Source organism: Phoca vitulina, unplaced genomic scaffold (assembly GCF_004348235.1).
Source record: "Phoca vitulina isolate PV1807 unplaced genomic scaffold, GSC_HSeal_1.0 scaffold15, whole genome shotgun sequence".
Classification (NCBI taxonomy): Eukaryota; Metazoa; Chordata; class Mammalia; order Carnivora; family Phocidae; genus Phoca; species Phoca vitulina.
This window is the reverse complement of record NW_022589718.1, coordinates 37,919,234-37,946,512: the sequence shown is the minus strand read 5'-3', so window position 1 is coordinate 37,946,512 and position 27,279 is coordinate 37,919,234. Positions and strand designations below refer to the sequence as shown.

Here is a 27,279-nt window from a genome sequence, read left to right as displayed (position 1 = left end):
TAGACCTGCGGGGCCGTGAGATGCTGCTCTGGGTGTGCGTGGGTGCGGAGTAAACTTGTGGGGCCGTGTGCAGGTTCACAAGCTCCTGCCCCTGATAAAGTAGGAGGATCCCCGAAACTGGGGGACTGTAGGTTAGGATCCTGATGGCAGTCACTTAGAAGGGGCCGTAGAGGTGCTAGAAGCCTGTGAGAACCTAAGGCTGAGGACTTAACAGGTGAGATTCGAGACTGGGGACCATTTAGGTGGTAGGCCAGCAAGGGTGAGGAACTCTGCATTTGGTGGATGATATGGAAGCTGAGATAATATCCAGATTATACAAAACAGGTGATGATCATGGGGGTCACCTGGGAAGGGGATTCAGGAGGTGCAACAGGGTTTGAGGAAGGCAGGAAGTGCGCATCCGGGGTAGACTGAGTTGCACAGGTGAGGGTAGGACCCAACGAAGTTGTGTGGTCACCTGAGCTGTAAGTGAAGATTCCTGAGCCAGACAGACAGCTGATGGGTGGTGGCCAAGCTTGAGGCCCGAGTGAGGGGAAGACCGGGCAGAGTTTAAGGGGCCTTACGCATCAAGGTCTTTCCATAATGGAGGTAAGCATGGAGCACAGGGTGTTACACGAAAACAATGGAGCATGGATCACCACATCAGAAACTAATGATGTACTGTATGGTGACTAACATAATAAAATAAATAAATAAATAAAAATAACAGAGGTAAGCAAAAATCACCTGCTCTGCCCACGGAATCACTCTGACCACGTCCTCCATGCAGTTAATTGGGCCCCAGACACCAGTTCTTCCTCTTACAATGCTGTTTGGAACGCTTTTCCCTACAGGGGCAGGCTGGATCCCCATCCTAATGAGCACATCCACAGGCGGACCCCTCCCTTTCTCCTATAAAATACTATCTCTCCAACTTCAAGTCACTTATTTGTATTTCTGAATTTCGTTTCTGGAAACTCAATTTTCCTGGGGCCTAAAGGCCTACACAGAACAGTGCTCAGACTTTCAGAGCTGCTGTGTTCCTTGCTTCTCATAATTAATCCACTGGCCTTCTGATACAAATGTAATTGGAGTTTAGCGCCTCGAGCTATAGCAATCTTACATCTAGCCCATGTAGCTTGGTCCTAAGATGATGAGAAAGCTGAGCGAGTACCTCTCGTGGGACAAGATCATGTCCAATCTTTGCTACACCTCTATTGCATCATGATGTGATTATTAAGTAACAACGGTTTTGAAAGGACTTTAAAAGTGTGTCATTTGAAGCCCGGAAGAGTAGCTCCGGGAGCTGACCGCTGCGTGACTGCTAGTTCCCACGCACAGAACACCGCGTCAGGGGCAGCGTCCATACCAATGCAGAGCGGGGACGGGTAGTTCCAGCGACGCACAGTTCCCGGCATGCAAGAAATGTGGGACCGGCCCTGTTTAAGAGAAAAGGAAATAAAGCTCACATCACTGCAGACAGAGTTTGTAAGGACTCAGTGTGAGACTATCTGTACTTCCTTTGGTTTCCTTTTTAAATTACAAACAGCAAATCGTGGAATGTAGTCCACTAATGTTTGTCAATGAATCACATCACATACTTGGAATCAAGATAGGAAAAAAAAAAAAAAAAAATCCGTAACCACTGTACTTCTTTTCACTAACACCAAAATCTTGCAGTGTCCCTTTCAATGGTCTGTTTGTGACATGCTCCTTTCCTGACGTTTAACAGGATGGCTTGGGAAAGACACATCTTTGTGCTTTTTCTTTTTTTTTTTTTTAATCATCAGAAGTCATAGCTTTTGATCTGGGAGGCTGTAAATGATTAGGAAATACTAGGGATCGATCTGAAGGGCGGAAGGTCAGCAGTATGTGATCTGCTTCTGAGAAGGCACCTTCTTCGTCACCTTCCCTGCTTAGAGTTCACGTACAAATCACACACCCCTTATGGTCCCGCAAAGAACTGGGTCAGTTCCTCCTTCATCAGAGAAAAAGGAGGCTTAATATCCATTGTATTATCAGACAGGCTCACAAACTGCCAAAGAATTGTGGCCCAATAAAATTAATCCTCATCACCCACGGTCTCTTTATCCTTTAAATATATGAAGTTTTCAACATTCAACCTTCAAAAAGATTTGTCCTATTACTTCTGTTTTAAAAATCACACAGCAGCAAGTTAAATTCTGTGTTTTGTGCTAAAATCTCACTCTAAAAGAGAAGGTAGTAAATGGACACCTCTGTTCAGACTATTCGTTTTTACTTATTTTTTTCTTCCGTGTGACTCGGTGGTCTCATCTGCTGTGGGTACTGATCATGTGAGTTTCCATTTGCCACCCATAATTGGCACAGAGCCAACTGGAAACAGATCTTTAATTCATGTCAAATAATTGCGGCCACACTGGGGACGCATCAGACAAGAATCTGCACTAATGCAGTTGTCAATGACAAACCAATTCCCTAAGCTCAGAAATATTTCATACACGATTCATCTGCCACAAAGCTCATTTTCTAATACTTTCTGATATGTTAAAAAGTCACTAAAGCAAAAGGAGACTGTATTTATTCTTAAAGACCTTCTGTGCAGTACATTTCCTGCTAACATTCATGCTCTGTGTGCACTCGTTTTCTGATCCGTTAAATTATCTTTACTAAATTTCTTCCTGAATTATGGAAAACGTAAAGTGCAAAGGCCCTTAAAGACATTTATCGATGACTACCAATAAAATAGCCATTTATTATCAATCTAGGTCATATTCTGTTATTGATTCTGGCACAAACATTTTATATTAGTTATTCCAGCTGAAATGCGTATCATGGATTGAAAACAAGATAGGACTCTATGCATTTACTAGTTTAAAATAAGAATTTCCTGTTTTCAGCTTTTCATCTTGTAAAGGACGCCGAAACAAGGCTGGGAAGATGGAAATCCTCAAGTGCACAAAGGTGCAGGATTCCCTCTGCATGTCATGGGATAGCACGTCTGCACTGCATCCAGGAAGCTCCCGAGGCACGCGGGTCCATGCACATCTGTGTGTGAACTCTTCATAAATGGTATGTCATTCATGCATGCTGGGGTTATGTTAACATGTTAGCAAATGTGTTGTCCATTTTCAGCAACTTAAAAAAAAAAAAAAAAGCCAGGATCCTTTTTCACTCCTGTGAATGCCAAACACAGCAGCTTGTGAAGTCAAAGTTTGGCCCAGTCCCTAAAGAAGACCCAATAGCTTAGTTTGCATTTGAAAACCAGAGCTAATGAGCAGCCTGGCAGGGCTCTGCAGATGTGTGTCCACAGGCCTTTATCTGCACGCAGTTTGTTAAACAACCCATCCCAAGGAGGGTCCTTCCAGAATCCTCCTTTCTGTGTTCTTCTCTGAGGGCTGCAAAGGTGCCATTTATAAAAGGATTCTCATAGTAACTGCAAAGTGACATAATGAATGAGTAGAAAGAAGATGAACGTCCACGAGCAAAGCAAGTATTCATGTGGGAATTCATGTTCATTTATAAAGCAAGCAAAAAAAAAAAAAAAAAAAAAAAGGGCATAGTAATGACGTATCAGTATGTACTGTGGTGTCCCTCTACATGAAGCCCATGGGATGTGACTCAGAATTCTTTATACTATAATGTGGGTAAGTTTTGTCTTAAAGAATCCGTTAAAGTAGCCTCCATGTGCTTGTTTAAAAACTTGCTTAGAGGCAGAACCTGTATGCAAGGTCCCTCAGTAAGTCTTAAGCTTTGCAAAGGACGGTCTGCCCATCCTTTCTAGAGTCCCAGCAATTATCACAGTGCCCACCAACATCTGCAGGTTGTGGCTGTTTTTATGAAGGTGACTTCCCACACTGATGTTAGTTACAGTAACAGCGACGATGGTTCCTTTCTGTGTCCTGCACTAGGCGCTCGCCTGGGACGCCTTCCCAGCTCTTCCCTCTCCCCGCACCCTCGCCCCCCGGCTCAGCTTCCCCTCCTCATCCAGGAAAGCCCTGCCTCCCAGCTCCCACATCATGGGGTCGCCCAGGACAGATGCGGGTTTGTGTGTGATGCGCGTCGGGGGTACTCCGCCAGCGCCCAGGGGTTGCTGGCGTGTCTGTGACTTGTCTCCGCTCTGCAGTGTTTCCTACAACACACTGCGGATCACAGACTATACGCAGTGGTGTCTTCTCCCCACTGTACCTTTGCGACTCTTTTCTGATGCTTCCTCAAGCTCATTTGTTTAAGTCAGTTAAAGAATAGAACTAATATATTTTTCCTTAAAATATGATCAGCTTCAATGTGGTAATAAGCAGACAGCCAAAAGTACTCTATTACCCGAAATAACCGAAGAGGAGACACATAATTAGGCTTAACTTTTTCTGCTTGACTTTGTAATATGCATGTGTAGACTATTAATAGTCATTGTTGGCAGGGAGAATCCTGTAAGAATTATATTAAGTGACAGAAACTATTTTGCGAGTAAGCTTATTTATGATTAGACCAGAAAAAATAACAGAACAATGAATGTTGGCTCCTATTAGGTTATAAAAGTTCATGAAAACTTTTATATAAAATTATAAAAAATGATAACGACTCCTCAATATTTCCTGGAGATCACTGAAACCTATTACTTGAGCACCACAGTACCTGGCAAGAATACGTACAGAATGATGATTTGCCCAAATGACCATGAGAACAGTGTGCACGGGGGTTGTTGGGGTGACGCTTTGAAAGAGACTTGTGTCAATACTTTGTTCCTTAGAAATTTTATCTGCATACTTATGGGGAGAACATACATTTTGAAATAAAATAATTACGAAAACAAGATGCTCAACTTTGAAAGAGTGCATCCTCGTTAGAAGCTATTTCCACATTATAATTAAGATTACCAGCATGCATGGCTTAATGCAACTACTTTGACTTACAAACAGAGTGAGAGAAACTAAATTAGTTCTCCAGGTACAAATATCGGGCATTGGCTTCACCGAGCTGGCCAAGGACTCCTATGTTTAACCCTCTTTATTCCCAAATCTCAAAAGGAAGATACCTGCAAGGTGTACCCGGGTTCACACTGAAAGGAGAGGACATCGTTCACCATATACCGATCTCCTATTTTGATGCCGTTGCTGGGAAGGGCTGGTTCTTGGCATGCGGAGAGACCCACAGCTGCAGAAATGCAGGGACAAATGCTTAGGAAGTATGCAATATAAACAACATGCTTATTTTTGGGATAACAAAATAGCTTTTTTCCCCTATGGCTCTCTTCCTGAGGAAATGAACAAAGACCTTAATTCTTTCTCTTGTTAGTCTACCAAGAAGACTTCAGGTAACTTTAAATCAGCTGTTAGCTAATTCTTAAATACCTTTCATATTCAGCATGCAGTGAATCAAGCTTTTCCTTAAATAATAAAATTTGCTGCTTCCGTGTTTACTATTATACACTCCAATTCCAACACATGCACATTTTAAAAGGTTCTTTAAAATTATGTTTCTTATTATATGCAAAACCCATGACAATGCTCTTTTGCTTTCTTGTTTTTCAAGCATAGTTGGCAATCTTTATGAAAAATTTTAAGTGTGAATCTGGGAATTCGATCCTTCCAGAAACACATAATATGAGAGCAAATATTTTATATTCTCTCTCTCATTTAAAGACAACAAAATTCTCATGAACAGTGTGTTCTCAGATAAACGGGACCAATATTTACAAATCTTAAAACTATAATCAAGCACTTTTCTAGATGGAATTGCCTTTAGTTAGGGCACTGACAATTTTTTTAATGCATCACATAATACTGGCATTCAGCCTAAAATATAGAAAAACTAATTCTAAGTATTTATCACTGATACCTCTCTATATAAGCCCCATAGCACAGACAGACAAAATATGCAGCTCTGGTATTTTATAGAATAAAAAATGCATCTGAAATGATGCTAAAGATGTGGGGATTGCAAATAATCCTTTTCATCAGTGTGGTACGTCTGCTCTCATCCCAGGTTACACAGGACGGATGGGTTTTCCAGGGTGACAGATAGGGAAGGACATTACAGCAGCCCAGATTAAAGTTCTTCATGTGACCTTGGACTTCTACTCCGGCTCTTGGTCACCACACTAATAGGAATGAATTGGTCAGATTAGTTAACTGATTGGGACTGGGGGCTCTGAGTAAGATGGCTGGGATGGGGAAGGTGGGTCATCTTTAATCAATCCAGAGGCAAAAACTGGTGGGAAATGGAAGAACAGGTCTATGCAGGGCAGCCAGCTGCACCGTTGTGGGTCCCAGAGCAGGATGAGGATGCGCGCTGCTCACCTTGCACACGGGACCGCATCCACGCGTGTGGGCGCTGTGTCCAGCACATCGCCTCTGCGCATGTGCACACCCCCCGCCCCAGTCTTCACTTACACAAAGATAAAATTACCAAGAACCCCAAGATGGGCTGCAGCAAGCCCAATAGGCTTCTGCAAGCAGGAGTCGATGTAACTCCACGTGGTGCCCACCCACGCGCCCAGTAGGCTGGATCCAGATTACAGAGCCTTGCAGGCCGCTCCTGGGGAAACCAGACATGCTGATGACCATATATCATTATACTAGATGCATGATATTGCTCTAAGTCTCCCAAGAGCTAATAACCACGACTCCTTGTATCTGATATTAAAGAAAGGACAAAGGGAAGTCAAATTAACAGGTCAAGTTTTCCAGGTATAGGTATGTACATAATAAACCCATCTCTCGGTGCCTAAGTGAATGGTCCATTGGCCTGCACTGAATTGCTCCATTTCCTTGCTTTTCAAAGTCTGGTATGAGAGCTTGACAAACACACACTTTTGGCTCTAGCTCAGAACTGTTGAATCAGAACGGTCCTGTTAACACCATCCTAACAATTCTTATGCATTAAAGTTTGAGAGTCACCAGTTTGACTCACTTTCCCCCCAAAGCTGAAATGAAGCAAAGAGAGAAACGTGTCTTTATTTTTTTCATCAACGGTGTGATTGTTCATTTGAGAACACCATGCTACAGAGTTTGCATCAGAATGGACACCACTGGTACATAAACTAGCTGGACAATTTCAAGCTTTGGAACACATTGATTTTATCTGGGATGAGCAGGTATGAGGTGTTATCATGGAGTTTTTCTACTGGAATTGTTTCTTCCCTAAATGGCTATATATTAAAAAGTATAACACACCATATGCATTAAGTGGGGCAATGTTTTTTTATTCCCAGCACAAAATTTCAAGATAATTGGGGCTTTATATTTATATATGATAAAATTGCTAAATATGGAAAAATATAATCACTTAGGCCTTTATCTTGTTTTGTTGGTATAAATCTAATTTATCTCTTTCTTAACTCTAGAATGTACATTGTATTTAAATTTTACCCTTTCTCCTATCACAGCATAGCAAGATCACCTACCACCTGTCACTAATTTTTTTTTTATTTGACCCTGGAAAAAAGTACTTAAAATGCCCTTCGTATAAATTTAATTACAACTTGAAATACTAAAAAGCTAATTTTTGGTGATATTACATCATCATTTTGATATACTTCAAGTGCACAGAGAGACCAGAGAATATCAATAACCCAAAAATGTTCAAAATAAACTGATAACATATTTTGAAATTTAAAAAAAAAATGTAACAAGTAATTCAAAATTAAATTCTAGTTATGAAATACCCATCCCTTTACATATAAGATACAACAGGTTTTTACCTACTATATTTATTTATTACATGGTGATTGATATATATGTATTATATGTTAACTTATTTTCATTTTCTCCTTCCTTAAATTCTATGTGTAAATCCTATTCATCCTCTGAATAAAACCCCAAAACTTGCACTTATCTGTACCTGTGGGAATTGTAATACATTTTCTGAATAAATTAAAAGCATACATAAAGTCATTTTAATCAGTGTTTGATCTGATGACTCAGGAAGCCGTTATATGCCGACCCAGATATTTGATCTGTAGACAGAAACATCCTCCCGTCACTTCTCAGTGTCGCGAGGTATCCAGTATAAGGTAGAAGCTAACACCACCAAGTTTTCTGATGTCTCTAGGGACATTTCCTAGTAATAGTATCTACATATATTTACATAGAGATAAGTAAATAAGTGATTGATATGATCATCCACAAATATTTATTGAACTACCCTGGACCAGAGTCCCAGTATGTTCCATGCATCACGTTTCTCTCCTAACAATGCAATGTCTCCGGCAACACTGAGTCAAGTCACAGTGAAAACAACGAATTTATGTCATGAGTGGAAGATTTTTATTTTTAGGTTTAGAAAACCATGACTCTAGCGGAGGGGAGAGTTGAAGGTGTGGCAGATTCAGATCTCCAAACCAGCTGGGTTTAAGCACAGCCCCAGACAGAAGTGTTCAACACAGCAGTGAAGCACCATCTCCCGTGATCTACAGGATCCCAGTAAAACCCTTTAGAGAAAAAGCAACCGAGGGCATTATGGACCCAAACAGGAAAACCAGGAAGGAGGCGGGGCAACCCCAGAAATGCTGGTAACAATGTAAGGCAAGTCTTTTAACTTAGAAGACAGAACAATGAACTTTCTGACCGCTAGGGGACAGGAGGAGGTATACTGACGAATTTTTGGTATAGAAAGAGGGCAGACTACTTGCATTTAATCATTAGGCTAATCAAAGTGTGAAATAAAGAAGATAGGAGAAGAAATAGGCAGGGAAATAAATATGAGCAGGAAGGAAAGTCAGTTTAAGTCCATACATGCATCCATCACTTTTTAAAGCACCTAAAAAGAGAAGAGTTTTAGAAGAATGTTGTTGGAGCAAACCTGATTTTTAATGTTAACTCATGGGTGGTGGTATCACATAAGTGACAGGTACAGTCGTAAAGCCAGTCAAATAAAAGATACTGATTTAGACACAAAATGAGACATGTCGGAAGACATATACAAATAAAAGAACTTCTCTAAAATCAAGTTGTGACACAAAACCATCTGGCAAGAAAATTCAAAATTAATTTTTCAAAAAGAGAGACATCTGGTAGAGTATATTGTCATTTTGTAAGCAAAAGTTTTATAGAAAGATTTCTAGTTTTTTCAAAGCATGGCATATTTATATTCTGTACTATCAATGACAATATAGCAAATGCTATGAAGCTAGGTTTCTTTAAAAGGTGGTTCATAAGCCACCTGATTCTGAACCATGAGGTATTCCAATTAAATGTGATAATGAGAGGTTAATTGTTGAGTGTTCTAAAGATTTAGATTTATTGCTATAAAGCAATGAAAGAGGGAGAAATATTTTATGTAGCACCACATTTCACATGTAAAAATTTGGACATTTTGAAATGTGTGGATTTATAAAGTTGGGATTCGACTTAGAAGGTAGCTCAAAAAGTCTTTATTTCCCCATGCGTCTAGTCTGAGAAGGCAAAGAATATAAAACAAAGCCATTAAAAAGACAAGTGTCCTAGTTTGACCAAATCTACAGCTTAATGGCTTTACCTGCCACTGACCATCAAATGTGGAAGTTATGAACCAGATTGTAACAAGTGGCCTCATCGGTTCTCTGGAAGGTATTGTAGTCATTATCCTAAATTTATTAGATAAAATTCAGAGAACCGTTTGCTCAAATCTTGAGAATAAAAATAATTTTGAAATCCATGATAAACATGCAATGTTTGTCCAATGTTGGGAGCAGGAAAAGTGAGCCTGTGTAGATACAGTTGAGACAACTTTGAGCATTTTTTGTCAACTTAGCATTGTCCTCATTTTGACTGGTGTAATGTATGATTTTCAAAGATCACAACTTAAAAAAAAAAAGCATGTCATTCTAGCAGCACTGCTCAAAACAATAATCAAGATAAAAACCACAGAGAGAGGACAGCAGAGCTGAATGGTGAGACTACTGGAACTGGGTTAGCTGACAAGGGCAAAGAGGTCAAAGAACATTTGCAGATACATGAGCTTTATTAAATACATAGGTAGGTCATCCCAAGCACTATAGGGATACATAGGCTATTCCTTAATTTTTTTTTTTTTTAAGATTTTATTTATTTTACAGAGAGAGACACAGCGAGAGAGGGAACACAAGCAGGGGGAGTGGGAGAGGGAGAAGCAGGCTTCCCGCTGAGCAGGGAGCCCGATGCGGGGCTCGATCCCAGGACCCTGGGATCAGGACCTGAGCCGAAGGCAGACGCTTAACGACTGAGCCACCCAGGCGCCCCTATTCCTTAATTTTTGAAAAGAAAAAAAAATGTTGAGCCCATTTTTTTGGTAACTAAATTAATAATAACCATCCCCTCGCATAAAATTAGTAGGTAAGAATCTTCCAATACATGCATATAGGTGTAGTGTAGCCTAAAACAGAAGTGTTACTGATAGTCTGTAAACCCATAAATCAAAACCTGCATTAAAGGTCAGACACTGTGTTGGAAAATAGGCGAATAAAGACATCACAGTTTCACTTAGGGAGATGCCATGGAGGCTGACAATGCATGAACTAAATGTCAGATGTCATGATCACATAGGCATAAACATAACAAGTGTCACCCCGTACATTCAGACTTCCAAGTTACATTGTTTTATGAGTCAATACATCTCCATGACAACAGAATGTGTATAGAGAAACTCCATAATCACGTATCTGAATTAAAGAAAAGAAACTACTTTTTAAATCATTGTCTAAGAATTTAGCATGTATGTGGAGCTAAAAATATTTTCTCTTTTCTGTAAACTGTGGGCATGTTAAGTCCACATAATAAGTGCTTTCTTTATTCTTCCCACTTAGTAGATCATAAGGAATCTTCAAAGCAAAAGGGATTGTGTGCCTAGTGTCAAGAGATGTCATAGCATAAATTTGGGGAGATAGAATATTGTACCTCTCTTAGAGATTTGGAAAGTATTATACTATAATAAAGGCACAGAGAAATCCTACAGAGATGAATCCTCTTCAACTTTATTTGAAAGATTTCTAAAATGTATTACAGGACCATTTTGGTCTGCGTACTACCCATGAACAACGCAGGACAGGAGTGTCCTGAAGAACACTCTGAGAAGCACTGATCTTGTCCAGTATCCTCATTCACAGGGAGAGGGAAAGTCATCGCCTCAAGCTCACAAGACCAGGAAATAGCAGGGCTACCCACTCTGCCTTCTGACTATCGGCGAATTATGTGTTCCTCCACCACACAGCAGAGCTCTGTTAAAATTGTTCCTGTTCCATCAACTTGCTCAGTTTCCCTAATTAAACTGTAGACTCCAGGAGAACCCGAACTGGTTCCTTCTCCTTCATTAGTGCTATAGGCTGGATGTTTGTGTGTCCCTCAACCCCCAAAATGTACATGTTGGAAACTCTAATCCCCAAGGTGGTTTTTGGAGGTGAGGTCTTTGAGAGATAATTAGGTTTACATAAATTCATGAGGGTGAGAACCTCATGATGGGATTAGTGCCCTTATGAGAAGGGAAAGAGAGATCTCTCTCTCTCCAGACACATACTCCAGGAAAGGCCACGTGAGCACACACTGAGAAGGTGGCTGTTTACAAGCCAGGAAGCAGATTGTCACCAGGAACCAAATATGCTAGCACTTGGATCTTGGACTTCCCAGCTTCTAGAACAGTGAGAAATAAATGTCTGTTGTTTAAGCCATCCAGCTTGTGGTGTTTTGTTATAGCATCCAGAGCTAAGACAGTTTGTACATAGCATGCATCTAGCACATGGCCTAGAATAAGCATATATACTTTTGTTGAATTGATAAATGGATAAAAGGATAATAAATTATGGCAAAATGATCACAATTACTAGTTAAAAATATTTTGGCTGCTAAATAACATGTTCTCATATTTCCCATTAATAAAGAACAAATGCTATGAAATAGAACAGATTAATTGTCCCTAGTGACATATTGCTAAACATCCTCTCACTTGTAGTGAAGAGAAACATCCTGTCTTACATAGGATCTTCAGTAATGTGTGTATAGCTAAATTTTTATGCTTTTCTTCATGCTGAGAATGATCACTTAAGCTATAACTGTGCCAGGCTTCTTTGCCATAGGGATATTTATTACAAATTAAAGAATTTTTTTCCACTTAAAATTGTACTAGACACACATATAGCTCAGAAGACTTAGAACATTAAATGTAGTTGAAATTTTTAAATGTCAAACCTTACACTTGAACTTAACCTCAATTACACAAAAAGAATCTAATGGTATGTGCATTTATTTTCGTTTCCAGGGTTTCTGAATAAAAGGTCAAATATGTGTTTAAAATGATAACAATGACAATAATTTTTTAAAGTATCTTGGATTGTTTAATTTATGTATCAGATAGACTAATGGTAATACTTATCAAATAAAATATAGACATTTAATACATGTGACTATATGTACGCATATGCATACTTAACACATGCTTTTATGTTCATATGTTTTTGCTTTTCATTAAATAAGCAAATATAAAATATTCGATTTAATTGAAATTCTTAATATTCAATAGGCCAAATCATCACATTAACTGACTGAATCAAGGAACTTTATTGAAAAATGTATTTTTAGTAAAATATACTGATAATTTTAATATCCTTTTCTTGGTTTGATGTTGTATAACATGATTTAGCAAACAATGTCCCTTGAGCCAAATCTGGTCATGCTTCTTTCTTTCTGTACTGACTCCTTCCACTAGTCCTCAAGCTGAATATATTGTCTCTGGCCCTTTACAAAAAGATGTTGCCGACCCATGTTTAATAGTATTCTATCATATCCCTAAGGTGTAATACTAAACACTTTCATATAGATATTTGATCATTGTAAATATACATTTGTGGTATTTATTATTATAGAGACTTGAAACATTACAGACTAATATGAACATTGTTAGTTAATAAAATATCTGTACTGCCAGAAGTCTGCAAATAAACCATATTCATAAGACAAATATGAAATAATTTAATATGTTGGATCTTACTTAAGCTTTGATTAGCATGGTTTCAAAAACTCAACTCTAACCATATCTTTTAAAACGAAACAAAACAAAAAACTACAACTGTGTACAAACATTCAGGCCAAACATAAGAAATTGGTAGTACAATAATAAAGTAAAGAAATATATTTTTTTAAATATTCTTTGCTCTTTGAATGATGTGAATTAATTTAACTAGTCCTTCAACTGTTTAACTCTTATTAAAAAAAAAAAAAAAAAACACATCAAGTCTAGGAGTGATGTCTCAAGATGGCAAAATAGGAAGCCCTAGACCTTCCTTCCCCAATGGAGATACCAACTTAACAACAATACAGACAAATTGCCCTTGGAAGAAATGTAGAAAGCAATTAAAAGGTTCCTGAATCCCAGAGAAGCAAAAGCCAACTGCACTGAAGTTGGTTGGAAAATTCATGGCCAGAGATCCTCTCCATAACACAGTAAGCACTACTGAAAAGAATGTCCCAACTCCTGAGTTCTCCCAGTGAAGGGAAAAAGAACAGTGGAACATATATCCAATGTTCTGACTTTTTAGAGAGCTGCCCAAGGGACTGCTCTCTCTCTTGCTTGAATCTAAGGGCTGTTAGGAACAGATGCAAGATTGGTGTCACAGAACAAAGGCAATAAATGTGGTCTGGTCCACGCTGGAATCTACAGTACTGCAGACAGGAGCAAGGGGGAGCTCAACTACCAAGAGTCCACAGTAGCAGACAGATCTAAGGGGAACCTCCTGATTAGCAACCAGGAAACCTCTCCTGATGCATGCACAAGCCCTGAGAGGATACAACTTCAGAAAAGGCTTGAGCATTCTCCAGAATCTCTAGTGGGTCAACAGGTGAAAGTCTCCCCTCTATAAAACCAGATTGCAGAGACTGGGAGAGATGGCTGATGCTTAAAATGCCAAAGTTGCTACAGAAGGTAAAACAACATACAAAGAAATAGGGGGAAATGGCCCAATCAAAGGGTCAAATTAAATCTTTAGAAACCTACCCTAAAGAAATGGAAATATGAATTACCAAAGAATTCAAAATAACCCTTTTTAGACTGCTCAATGAATTATATGAGAACACAGATAAATCACTCAACTCAATCAAGAAAAGGATACATGAACAAAATAAAAACACCAACAAAGAAACAATGAAGAAGGACCAAACAGAAATTTTGAACTAAAGAATGCAATAACTGAATTGACAAATCCATTAGAGAAGACCAACATTAGACTTAAGCAGAAGAAAGAAACAGCAACCTTGAAGAAGATTGGTCATTTGAAATTATCAAGTCAGAGGAGAATAAAAGGCAGACAAATGAGTAAGGCTTAAGGGAATTACAGAAGACCACTCAGCAGAACAACATGTGCATTATGGGTATCCCAGAAGGAAGAAAAAAAAAAAAAAAGAGAGAGAGAAATGAAGGCAGAGGATCTATTTGAAGAGATAGTGGCTGAAAACTGCCCAAATCTGAGGAAAGAAATGGACATACCAATTAAAGAAGCTCAAAGAAGTCCAACCAGGATAAATCTAAAGAAACCTACATTAAGACACATCATAATCAGGGGCGCCTGGGTGGCTCAGTCGTTAAGCGTCTGGTCATGGTCCCAGGGTCCTGGGATCGGCTCAGGTCATGGTCCCAGGGTCCTGGGATCGAGCCCCGCATCGGGCTCCCCGCTCTGCGGGAAGCCTGCTTCTCCCTCTCCCACTCCCCCTGCTTGTGTTCCCTCTCTGGCTGTCTTTCTCTCTGTCAAATAAATAAAATCTTTAAAAAAAAAAAAAAAAAGACACATCATAATCAAACTATCACAGACAAAAATGCAAAAAGAAAACATTTTTTCTTAAAAATAGCAAAAGAAAAGAAAACTGTAATGTTCAAAAGAAAACCTCCTATCAGACTGTCAGTGGATTTCTCATCAGAAAACTTGTAGGCTAAATGGAGTCAGATGTATATTTAAAATGCTGGAAGATAAAAAACAAACAAATAAAAACAAATGAACAAACAAAATTTCAGACTGGCAAAAAAGAATACCATATCCAGCAAAACTGCCCTTCAGAGATGAAGGAGAAATCAAGACATTTCCAGATAAACAAAAACTGAGGGAGTTCAGCACCACGAGACCTGCCCCAAAAGAAGTGCAAAAGGGAGTCTTTCAAATTGAAGTGATAGTAGATAGTAGATAGTGATAGTAAACCATGTAATATTATAAAATTCTCTGGTAAAAGTAAATATGTAAAAAATATAGAATCCTGTAGTATTATAAGTACATAAATCACATTTAAATCTGTTATAAAATTTTGAAAGCAAAAGCATAGAAAGTAATTACAAACTTACGTAAATGGATATGAAATATAAAAGGGTAATTTGTGTCATCAAAAAGAGGGGGAGAACAGATATAAAGGAATAGGTTTTTTATATGTGATAGAAGTTGTTATCAGTTTAAAATATATTCTTATTACTTAAAGAAGTTTTATGTAATTTCCATGGTATCCTCAAAGAAAGTATCTATATAATACACACAAAGTGAAATGAGAGAAATTACAACATATCATTACAAAAATATCAACAAAACACAAAAAGTCAGCAAGAAAGGAAAAGAGGAACACAAAAGCTCTAAGACATTCAGAAAAGAAATGAATAAGGGCACCTGGGTGGCTCAGTTGGTTAAGCGACTGCCTTCGGCTCAGGTCATGATCCTGGAGTCCCTGGATCGAGTCCCGCATCGGGCTCCCTGCTCGGCAGGGAGTCTGCTTCTCCCTCTGACCCTCCCCCCTCTCATGTGCTTGCTCTCTCTCATTCTGTCTCTCTCAAATAAATAAACAAAAAATCTTTAAAAAAAAAAAAAAAAAAAGAAAAGAAAAGAAATGAATAAAATGGCAACAGCAAGCCCTTCCTCATCAGTAATTACTTTAAATGTAAATGAATTAAATATAACAATTAAAAGACACAGATTGGCAGAGTGGATTAAAAAAATATCCAATTACATGTTGTTTATAAGACACTTTTTTTTTTTTGTCTTTACTGTTTATTTAATACTAAACGTTGGGCTATACAGTATTAGGTTCAGCCATATGAAATTTCCATATTCTGTCATCTTAACAACAGGAATAAAAAATAATAAAAGCAATAATTTATTGACATTACTCTCTATGATGTGCTAAATGCTTACCATTGATTATCTATCTCATTTAATTCTTTTTTTATTATTATGTTATTTTAATCATCATACATTACATCATTAGTTTTAGGTACAGTGTTCCACGATTCATTGTTTGCGTATAACACCCAGTGCTCCATGCAGAACGTGCCCTCCTCAATACCCATCACCAGGCTAACCCATCCCCCCTCCCCCTCCCCTCTAGAACCCTCAGTTTGTTTCTCAGAGTCCATAGTCTCTCATGGTTCATCTCCCCCTCCGATTGCCCCCCCTTCATTTTTCCCTTCCTGCTATCTTCTTCTTTTTTTTAACATATAATGTATTATTTGTTTCAGAGGTACAGGTCTGTGATAACAGTATAAGACACTTTAGATCTTAGGACATGCATAGGCTAAAAGTGAAAGGATGAGAAGATGTCCCATTAAAACAGGAAACTAAAGATCAAAGTGGCCATGCTTACAAGAGACAAAATAGATTTTGAGATAAGAACTGATAAGATAAGGTATCTTTGAGATATGAATTAGAGGCAAAGATGGACACTGTGTAATGAGAAAAGGAATATAATCTAACATTAGGAGTCCCAATTGTTTAAAGCAAAAATTGACAGAATTGAAGGGAGAAATAGAAATAGCACAATAATATTGAGAGCCTTCAATACCCCATTTTAACTTATGGATAGAATCACCAGGCAGAGGACCAATAAGAAAGGAGAAGACTTGAACAACACTAAAAACCAAATGGACCTGACAGATATTTACAGAATACTCCACCCAAAAATCAGAATACACATTCTTCTCAAGTGTATAAGGAACATTTTCAAAGATAGGCCAAATGTTCGGTCACAAAATAAACCTTAACCAATTTAAAAAGACTGAAATCATACAAAGTATCTTCTCTGACCATAATAGAATGAAACTAGAAATCAATAGCAGAGGGAAAACAGAAATTTCCACAAATGTGTGGAAATTAAACAAAATCTTAAATTCAATAGGTCAAAGGCCAAATAAGAGAATTTAGAAAATATCTGGATACATGAAAACAAAAATGTGACAGACCAACAACTTCTGGGATGCAGTAAAAGTAGGACTAAGAGGGAAATTTATAGTGGTAAATGCTTACTTTAAAAAAGAAGGAAGATCTTGAATAAATAATCTAACTTTACACCTCAAGGAACTAGAGGAGGAGAGTAAACTAAGCTATATGATCGAGCGATCTCAGTTTTGGGTATATATCCAAAAGATTTCAAAGCAAGAACTCAAAGAAATATTTCCACACTCACTTAGAGCATTATTCACAATATCCAGAAGGTGAAAGCAATCAAAATGTCCACTGACAGAAGGAAGTGTGGTACATACATACAAGGGAGTACCATTTAACCTTAAAAAAAGGAAATCCTGTCATAGACTAAAATATGGATGAACCTCGAATACATTATGCTAAGTGAAATAAGCCAGTCACAGAACGACAAATAGAGTATGAGTCTAAAATAGTCAAAATCACAGAAACAAAGTAGAAATGGGTTTGCCAAGGGCTGGAGGGATGGGAGAAGGAGAATTAGTGTTTTATCGTATATAGATCTGCTAGATGACAAAGTCCTAGAGATCTGGTGCACAATAATGTGAATATATTTAACAATACTGAACCACACATTTAAAAATGGTTAAGATTGTCAGTTTAAGGTTATGTGTTTTTTACCACAATAAAAAATAAGCAGGAGTAGAGATAAGTGTGTCAGTCTAGACTCAGATACACGACAAAGTATGAACAAGGTCCCCTAACTTGTAGCTTACCCTCCCACAGCATGGGCCACACTGCATTTCTTTTTTTTTTTTTTAAAGATTTTATTTATTTATTTGACAGAGAGAGACACAGCAAGAGAGGGAACACAAGCAGGGGGAGTGGGAGAGGGAGAAGCAGGCTTCCTGCAGAGCAGGGAGCCCGATGCGGGGCTCGATCCCAGGACCATGGGATCATGACCTGAGCCGAAGGCAGACGCTTAACGACTGAGCCACCCAGGCGCCCCGGGCCACACTGCATTTCAATATCCTTGTCTGCATCCCTCTCCTTCTTTGGGAAGACCGCCTTACAGTGAGTTACCATATATCTCTAAGAGCCAGCAAAGCCTTACTCAAAAGACTTTTTTAACAAACCCATGCATCATGTGCATCTGTAGGAAATACAAAACCCTTCATAAATATGTAAAGATAAAAAAAAAAATTGTTCACACTGGGGGCACCTGGGTGGCTCAGTTGGTTAAGCAACTGCCTTCAGCTCAGGTCATGATCCCAGGGTCCTGGGATCGAGCCCCGCATCGGGCTCCCTACTCTGCCGGAAGCCTGCTTCTCCCTCTCCCACTCCCCCTGCTTGTGTTCCCTCTCACGCTGTCCCTCTCTCTCTCTCTCTGTCAATTAAATAAATAAATAAAATATTTAAAAAAAAATTGTTCACACTGAAGAGTGAATGATATAATTTTCATTTCAAATGGACTATCAAAAAACCAGATCTGATCACAGATCTATCCCTTATCTCTTTAAGTGTCTTCTTCCTCTTAACTGGACATTAGCACCTCATAATTAAATCATGTGAAAACAAACAAGTGAGCCAACAAAATTTATTAAGTTCTATACAGAGATTAAAGAAAGGAGGTGTGGAAGAAGGGTAATATTTCCCGGGATCCCAAAGAACTAACAGTCTAATTGTATTTAAAGGGCATAAAGAACAATAATACAAAGAAAAATGCATTGTAATTGAAGCATGTGGGTAATCAATGCTGATAAAAATGGAGGTCAGAGAAATGAACATGGATTGACACAGTGCGAGGAGCAGGCTGAGTGGGTCCTAAAGGACAGGTGGGACTCGGAAAGGCAGAGTGAAGTGGGGGAGAGGTTGCGGGGGAGAAGGAGAGGGGAAACCCTCCCGGGAAAATGATAATTTACACAGTGTGTTTGGTGGACTGTAACTGACCGAATGAAATGGCTTGAGGGAAAACAGTGGGTGATAAAACCAGCTGACACATTAGGCAGAGATACCTAGATAAGGAATTTGGAAAATGTTGATCCACTGAAGGATTTTATTTTATTTTATTTTATTTTTTTAAAGATTTATTTATTTATTTGAGAGAGCAAGAATGAGAGAGAGAGAGCGAGTACATGAGAGGGGGGAGGGTTAGAGGGAGAAGCAGGCTCCTCGCCGAGCAGGGAGCCCGATGCGGGACTCGATCCAGGGACTCCAAGATCATGACCTGAGCCGAAGGCAGTCGCTTAACCACTGAGCCACCCAGGCGCCCGCACTGAAGGATTTTAGGCAGAGATGAATGTTGTGATCAAAGAGACATTGGGGCAGAAATCTGAGTATAATGGCATTGGGCTAGAAAGGAGCAGAAACCGAAGGACCAGTGGAAAGTTATGGCCATAGATCAACGTGAAGAATGAGAGGAATGTCAAGATGTAGGGGAATACATGTTTTTAACTGGAAAACACACCAGTGACCTAAGGAGGAAGGGCTGTAAAGGCTTTCTTGTTGATTATGTGTCTGGTATGAAGTCGTGCATGACTCCATGGGGGAATTTGACTAAAGCTCACTCAGAAAGGAAGTTTGTGCTTCATTTTTATTCATTAAACAGGACATAGAGAATAGACAACTCTGATGAACAGGCAGAGGGAACCTCATAGTTTGGGGAGTGGGAAACAGCCCTGTGTAATTCCCCCTTCCAAAACTGCTTCCTTTTCTGACACTCAAAACTTTTCTCACTTCAGTCACTTACACGGCTGAAGTCCACTCCCCTGTGTCTATAGTTTTGATCCAAAATCTGATAGGATTGGGCATCTCATGAATGATCAGCTCATGGTTGACTAAGTCCCAGAGCCACTAGTCATTACTTATTCAAATTCCAGCATTTTTATTCCTCAGTTACTAACCATGGAAAATTTGCAAGACCAGCAATAGAATAGAGAATTCTTTTAAGTTTTAACATTTAAGGGATGAGTTTGATAATATAACATCATGAGTTTTAAGCTTTAAGTAAGAAGATCTTAAAACCAAACAAATGATTAAAAACTAGAATACTCGTAGTTTTCAAGTGGCCACAACTTTTCAATAAAGCAATATACGTTTGCAGGTGGGACTCTATTGAAATATCTGTTCTATAAGGACAAAAAGTCTAGATTTACCCATTATGTGGGCATAGAGGATCTATAAGTGCATAGATAATGCTAGATTAACATCTGATAAACATTTTCCATATAACTTTTCTAGAGTTGGACTCAGAAACCCACTGTGGCTGAACCATTTTGCTTTTCCATAACACTCAAAGACTCACTTAAACAGGATAGGATTTAATGAAAGTGAGCACATTCCAATAGATTCCACCATGATAGTTTCCTTGAACTGTGATGCTTTTCCTCAAGTGTTTTTCTGTGGCTGACTACTGCCCATTCTCCCATCCTTCCTCCAAGAAATATTTTCAGTCTAAAACAGAGCACTGCAGTCATTGTGCACGTCAGAACTCTGTTTATTTTCTCCGAGGTACTAGAACAACCTGTAACCACCACGGACACTCAGGTTTTCTCGTGTATTATGCCCACCCGTAGAACGCAAATTCTACACAAGCAGAAACCATGCCTGCTCCTCTCCTCACGATTCTGTCTACAAAGCCTAGAGAACAGGGCAGAGTATATAAAAGATGCTCGAATAATTCATGATGAATGCTGGGATGCCCACCGTTTACTTTAGGAGGAACACGACTGAGGGGAGGGGGAAACAATTATCCCCTAGAGATGAAATTAAGGCCAATCTGCATGTTCTGTGAAAACCACTCCAAATGGAGAACCACCAAACACAAAAGTAATCTCAAATGAGTCACAAGGGCAGATGCACCAAATGACAACCGTTAATTTGAAACCAGGCTCCTTCTCATGCGAGCAGCTCTCTGAGTCATGAGCAGCATGATCAGCAGCACAATGGATTTAATGATTGATGATTCTCTCAAGCAGCAACCAGGAGGCCAGCTGACGAACACATGTTATGCTAAGACGCACCTCTTAAAGAAGTGTGGGAACAGCAGGTGACCCTCCACAGATGTAATCATAGGATAAATCCTCAGTCCTATCCATTCCATCCCTGGTCCTTTGCAAATCTAATGCCCGAGATTCCAAACACTACAGAGAAACTTGCTTTCAATCATCACTTATTTGTCAACTGAAGGACCACGAGATTAAGTCATTTATGTTGCACCTTTGACTTAAATGTAATAGTTGTAAAAATGCTGAAATATCACAGGTAGGAAGAAAGTGTTCACTTCTTATCCATTTTGTGTGTGTTACACTCAACTCCAAATAGAGCCGGCATTCTCCTGTCACCAAACCAAGTGATGGTAATGCTGAATGCCTGAAATAATCTCCTAAGAGAGACCTCACTTTTTCGGGGGGGAGGGGGCCTCTGGAATTCTCCGTGATGTAAAATAAAAGCCAGGATTTATAATACAGTTGACCTGGGTTTGAACTGGGCAGGGTTTGAACTGGGCAGGTCTACTTACATGAAGATTTAAAAAATAAATAAATACAGTACAGTACTGTAAGCATATAGTTGTCTCCTGATGAGCTTTTAAATAACATTTTCTGTTCTCTAGCTTACTTTATTGTAACAATGTAGTATATGATACATATAACAGGTAAAACATGAGTTAATTGACTGTGTATGTTATTGGTAAGGTTTCTGGTCAACAGTAGGCTATTAGTTAACTGTTGTGGGAGTTAAAAGCGACATGCATATTTTCAACTACTCAGGGGTTGGCACCCCTAACCCCACACTGTTCAAGGGTGAACTGTACTTTAAATACTTCTGTGCTCCTTGGTCCAGTTAGAACTTAACAGAAAACAAGGAAGACATGAATAATTATCAATTGATGTGTCTGAAAGCAATTTTAATAGGATTCAGGGAGGCATTCTTTGTTTGCCAAACTAAAAGTTAATCAAGGGTCTCAGGAGATTCTTTGAAATAAGAACATTTAGAAAAAAAATTATGGATCAACAAGTGATCAGTATAGAAATAAACACAAAAAGGGGCTTAAAATGAAGTGATTAAGAGGATAACTTGGGCGCCTGGGTGGCTCAGTCATTAAGCATCTGCCTTCGGCTCAGGTCATGATCCCAGGGTCCTGGGATCGAGCCCCGCATCAGGCTCCCTGCTCGGCAGGAAGCCTGCTTCTCCCTCCCCCACTCCCCCTGCTTGCGTTCCCTCTCTCGCTGTGTCTCTCTCTGTCAAATAAATAAATAAAATCTTTAAAAAAAAAAAAAAAGAGGATAACTTCATTATAACATTGAACGAGTGTTGGTTTACGGGATGTTCACTTGGTGGGCAGCAGTGAGCTCTAACCTCTGAGTACACAGAATGAAATCTCTGTAAACACACCCAAAGCTATATTGAGACTCTATCTTGATCAGTCTCTCATTTCCTACAGTTTTATTCACACCCATCATTCAAGTTGAGAAACCTTATTAGCATTAATGTAAGATTAAAATGCCATTAAAACAGTCATCAATACTTTACACATATTTATAAGGATCATTGCAATCACAGAGGGCTAATCGAAGTTGTCAATATTCAATTGTGATAGTATCCAACTAAAAAAGCTTAGTACTTTTGATTGCAAAAAGCTCAGTGCATTTTCCTGAATTTTAATCTTTATTTAGATAGTTCTTTCTGAATTCTATTTTGAAATGGATACACAAAGGAAATAAAATATAGTACTTACTCACTGAAAACAAACATGAAGGAAATTAATGCACTTAATTACATTATGTTCTCAACAGTATATCAAAAACTGATATATGACTGTGATGTAAAATTCATTTCTGCATTTTCTAGAAAACCGGTTTTGAAGACAACTTCCCTTGCAAATTTTAAGTACCTTTTAGAATACAGAACAAGGAAGGAGTTTATCTCTTTTAATTAATTACTGCATTTTCATTTTTAAAAAGAAAATCATGCCAATAAATTCTATTTCCTTTTTGCTCGTATTGCCACTAATTCAAAGCTACATTTAATGCTGAATGATAGCAATTCTTTTTTTTTTTTTTAACGATTTTATTTATTTATTTGACAGAGCGAGAGAGCACAAGCAGGGGGAACAGTTCAGGAAGGGGGAGAAGCAGGTTCCCCGCCAAGCAGGGAGCCCGATGTGGGGCTCGATCCCAGGACCCTGGGATCAGGACCTGAGCCAAAGGCAGATGCTTAACCATCTGAGCCACCCAGGCGCCCCGATAGCAATTCTTTTATTCTAGGTGGCCAGTACACTTATACCTTCCTCCTTAGTTTGGTTGCTGTTTAAAATTTTATTTCTTTATTAATTTTCTTCTTGTATACATATTTTTAAGTTGCATCAAATATCTGAAAAGCAGATAGGTCATTTTTTTTTTTAAATAGAAAATCTTATTTGTCTATGTATCTTTTGATGAGGTCTTATACATTCATGATTTGTAATCTTTTTTATTCACTATACACTTAACTACCAATTATGTCACCTATAATAAATTTTGAACTTCCTTGCACTTGAAATAATACTATATCAGAATGCTCTAGACATAAGTTTAGAAACCATTGACGTCTGAACCAAATCAAGTGAATAGTAAAATATTTTATATGTATTTTATAATGGTAAATAATCATTTCAACTAATGACAGTTAATACACTGAACTTGCAAGCATGCTAAAATGTGAGGAAAAAAAAGAAATCTCCACTTAATCCTGCCTTGTAAAGGAGAAACATGCAATTCAAACAATGGAAGAGTTGCTATATTACTTTTCTACAAATTTTCTCTTTTTTTCCTCATAATAACTACAAATCACTGATTCAAACTCCAACCTTTTTCAGAATAAATATATTCTGAATGTGTTATTGCAACTTTTTGTCTCACTCTCCCTCCTCTTCTTACGTGAGGCTGTCGTTGTCTTAGGTTATATGTTCCTGGCTCTGATCCACCGTAGCCTTCTCTGTCCGCAGGCCAGAGCCCCACACGTGGGACAATGGCTTCCACATTGGACCATGTCCATAGCTGGGCTACTATTTAAAGAAGAATAGCCTACTTTATGTATTGTAAGATATCTGAAATTTATCCTGCACAACAGCCTCCCTGTCTTCCTTGCCTCCTGGAGGGCAAATGTCATGTCTTACAGACTTCAGAAATATTTTTGCTAACTCCACTGTGTTTCCCAATAGTGAGTTTTGATAGGACAAACAAAAACAAAATAAAACAAACAAACAAAAAAACCCAAAACCCCCACAAACTCCTAAGAAAAACAATGAAATAAAAAAGCTTCTACATATGCAATTATTTTGGTGCTATTCTGACTGAGTGCCATCCATCAGCACTAGAGAGGCTGGCATAATTGCAGGAGCCCTGCACTGGAGGGCAAACTCACTCATGGGTTTATCACCTTAACTTGGGATAGACGCATTCAATGGGGTGTTGCATGGTTCACAGCAGATTTAGAAATTAAATATCTTCCAACTTAGCAAGACAGAAGTACATATAAGCTGAGCCACAAAAATGGTCTCATTTAATAGAGAAGAATTTTTTTTAAAGACTCATTTATTTTATTTATTTTATTTATTTTATTTATTTATTTATTAGAGAGTGAGCGAGAGAGAAACAGCATGAGAGGGGAGAGGGTCAGAGGGAGAAGCAGGCTCCCCGCTGAGCTGGGAGCCCGATGTGGGACTCAATCCCAGGACTCCGGGATCATGACCTGAGCCGAAGGCAGTCGCTCAACCAACTGAGCCACCCAGGCGCCCTAAAGACTCATTTATTTGTGAGAGAATGAAAGAGAGAAAATGAGAGTGTGCCTGTGTGCGAGTGGGGGGGACGGACAGAGGGAAAGAGGATCTTTAAGCAGACTCTACCTATGACCAGTGTGGACCCTGATGTGGGGCTTGATATCACGACCCTGAGATCATACCTGTGCTGAAATCAAGAGTTGGAGGCTTACCTGACCGAGCTACTCAGGTGCCCCTTAACGGAGATTTTAATCATGAAAAATATGATTATGAAGTAAACACAGTTATATGTAAAAATCAGAATAGTTTCTATTCAAGAAATTTCTGAATGGAGAACAGTTCTGAATTAGATGGACTTACTCTGTTAATAATATATTTGAAATGTAAATATATATTAAATTTAATTCCATAATTTATCTGTAAATGTCTCTGAATTTTTTCATAGTTATGATGAATCCTATATTACTACGTTACAATTGTGTGTGTGCTACATGGATGATATAGATGGATAATTTCTTTTAAAAATGAGCATTCAAGAAAAGCTTCTTCATGGCTAACCTAAAAAAATAATTTTGGTGGGACACCTGGGTGGTTCATTTGGTTAAGCGTCTGCCTTCAGCTCAGGTCATGATCTCAGGGTCCTGGGATCGAGTCCCGCATCGGGTTCCCTGCTCAGCAAAGAGTCTGCTTCTCCCTCTGCCTGCCGCTCCCCCTGGTCATGCTCACTCACACTCTCTCTCTCTCTAACAATAAATAAAATCTTAAAAAAAAAGTTGTTAAAAAACAATAATTTTGGTATTTATATATTTATCTTTGAATGAGGGGAAACCCATAAAAAGATTTCCACTTCCACATGGGATATAGAAACCTGAAAAGTAAAGCATTGCTTTCAGTTTAACAATGAGAAAAATCTAAACCAAAAAGTCATAACTTTTCTTTTCTTTCTTTTTTTTTTTTTTTTCCATAACTTTTCTTGAACTCATCCACGGGATGAGGTTGCGGGTACTAGCTGACAGCAATTCCAAAGAAGAATAAGACCATTCCAGGAGATACAGGACATGGAAACCATCTCTGTCACAGAATACAGGACAAAGGCAACCAATACTCACACTTAGGAAAGAACAAAACAAACCAGGTAACCTCTTGGCAAACTACTGAAGGCCAGGCATGGGGCCCAAATAGCTCAAGGACCCAGAGAGAGGGGCATCTGCCCTTCCTTCCACAGGTGATTGTCAGAAATGTTGGGAGCACAGCAGGAGCCTGGAGGGAGCCCCCCAGATAGTTTTTCTATGGAGAGAAGGGTATGAAATATCACATGCTTCCCTGAACCCATCACTTATAGGCAATAGAAGTGTTAAACTCCTAGGGGAGGGGCAGCAAAATCTGTAACCTCTAGGGCACAGGCAAAGAGGCATTGCAGCTTGGAGAAGGGTGGATAAAAAAGGAAGATCTGTATCCAGGGTGTGGCAGAAAAACCGGCATGAATTTAGTATCCTCTACGGATTCCAAGATAATGGTCTCCTGGCACTGGGGACAGGCAGGAAGTCCCCCCTGAAGACAGACAACAGGTAGAATTAGAAGGCCTTGGGAGGGAGGGTGGGGATGCTGAGCGCACATCACCCCCACGTGCAGACTCTCGGGGTCTGGCATTGGCTGGAAGAGAACGGCAGCAGAGCCCTGAGGCTGGCATGAGCCCAGCACAGAGTGATGGGTAATGGCAGTCTACTACTGGGGAGGGAGAGAGTTTGCAGGGCGACCCCGTCTTCTGAAAACATGTTTAGAGATGACTGGAAACCAAGGTGGAGCACTAACCCTGAGAAAAATCTCTGGAATTCAGCACGTGATGCTGGCAGCTCACAACTGGGGGAATCTGGAGGGCGCTGGAAGAAACCAGAACAACAGGACTCAAACCAGCTCACCCGGGGCCCGCAGGGACTCAGTAGCTTACCAACAGTGCTGTGCCCATCCCTAGGTGTACGTATTATGAAAAGCATTCTCCACCATTCTACTCAAGGTGTCCAGGTTTAGTAAAGCATTTTGAGACACACACAAAAAAGCAAGAAAAAGCAACCCTTTGTCCAGAGAAAGTGACAAAGCCAGATGCAGAACATACTCCAAGAATGGAGATATTAGATGGGAATATTAAAGTAACTATGAAAAATATGTTAAAGAATCTAGGGAGACAGGTCGCATGCATGAACAGATGGAGTAATGATTGTAGAGAGACGATAATTATAGAAAAAGTCACAAGAAAATTCTAGTTGGGGGGACCCACAATATCAGAGATGAAGAATTCTTCTAATGGGCTCATTAGTTGATGTGACACCATTGGGGAAGGATTCAGTGAATCTGCAAAAGGGTTAATAGCAATCATACAAACCAGAACACAAGGAGAAAAGAGTGAATAAAACAGAAGTGAGCACCAAGAAGTATGAAATGATGTCACACAGTCTAA

General features: G+C 39.1%; 1 protein-coding gene across 2 annotated transcripts in view; it reads right to left on the bottom strand.

The window, feature by feature from the left end:
* CSMD1 (CUB and Sushi multiple domains 1) overlaps positions 1-27,279 on the bottom strand; it is a 2,006,418-nt gene that overhangs the window by 187,066 nt on the left and 1,792,073 nt on the right. For both annotated transcript variants that reach the window (XM_032413252.1, XM_032413253.1), the window contains exons 38-39: positions 4,994-5,112; positions 1,349-1,418 (exon numbers count right to left, since the gene is read on the bottom strand). In XM_032413252.1, the coding sequence (XP_032269143.1) occupies positions 1,349-1,418; positions 4,994-5,112 (189 nt within the window). The remainder of the gene's footprint in view (positions 1-1,348; positions 1,419-4,993; positions 5,113-27,279) is intronic.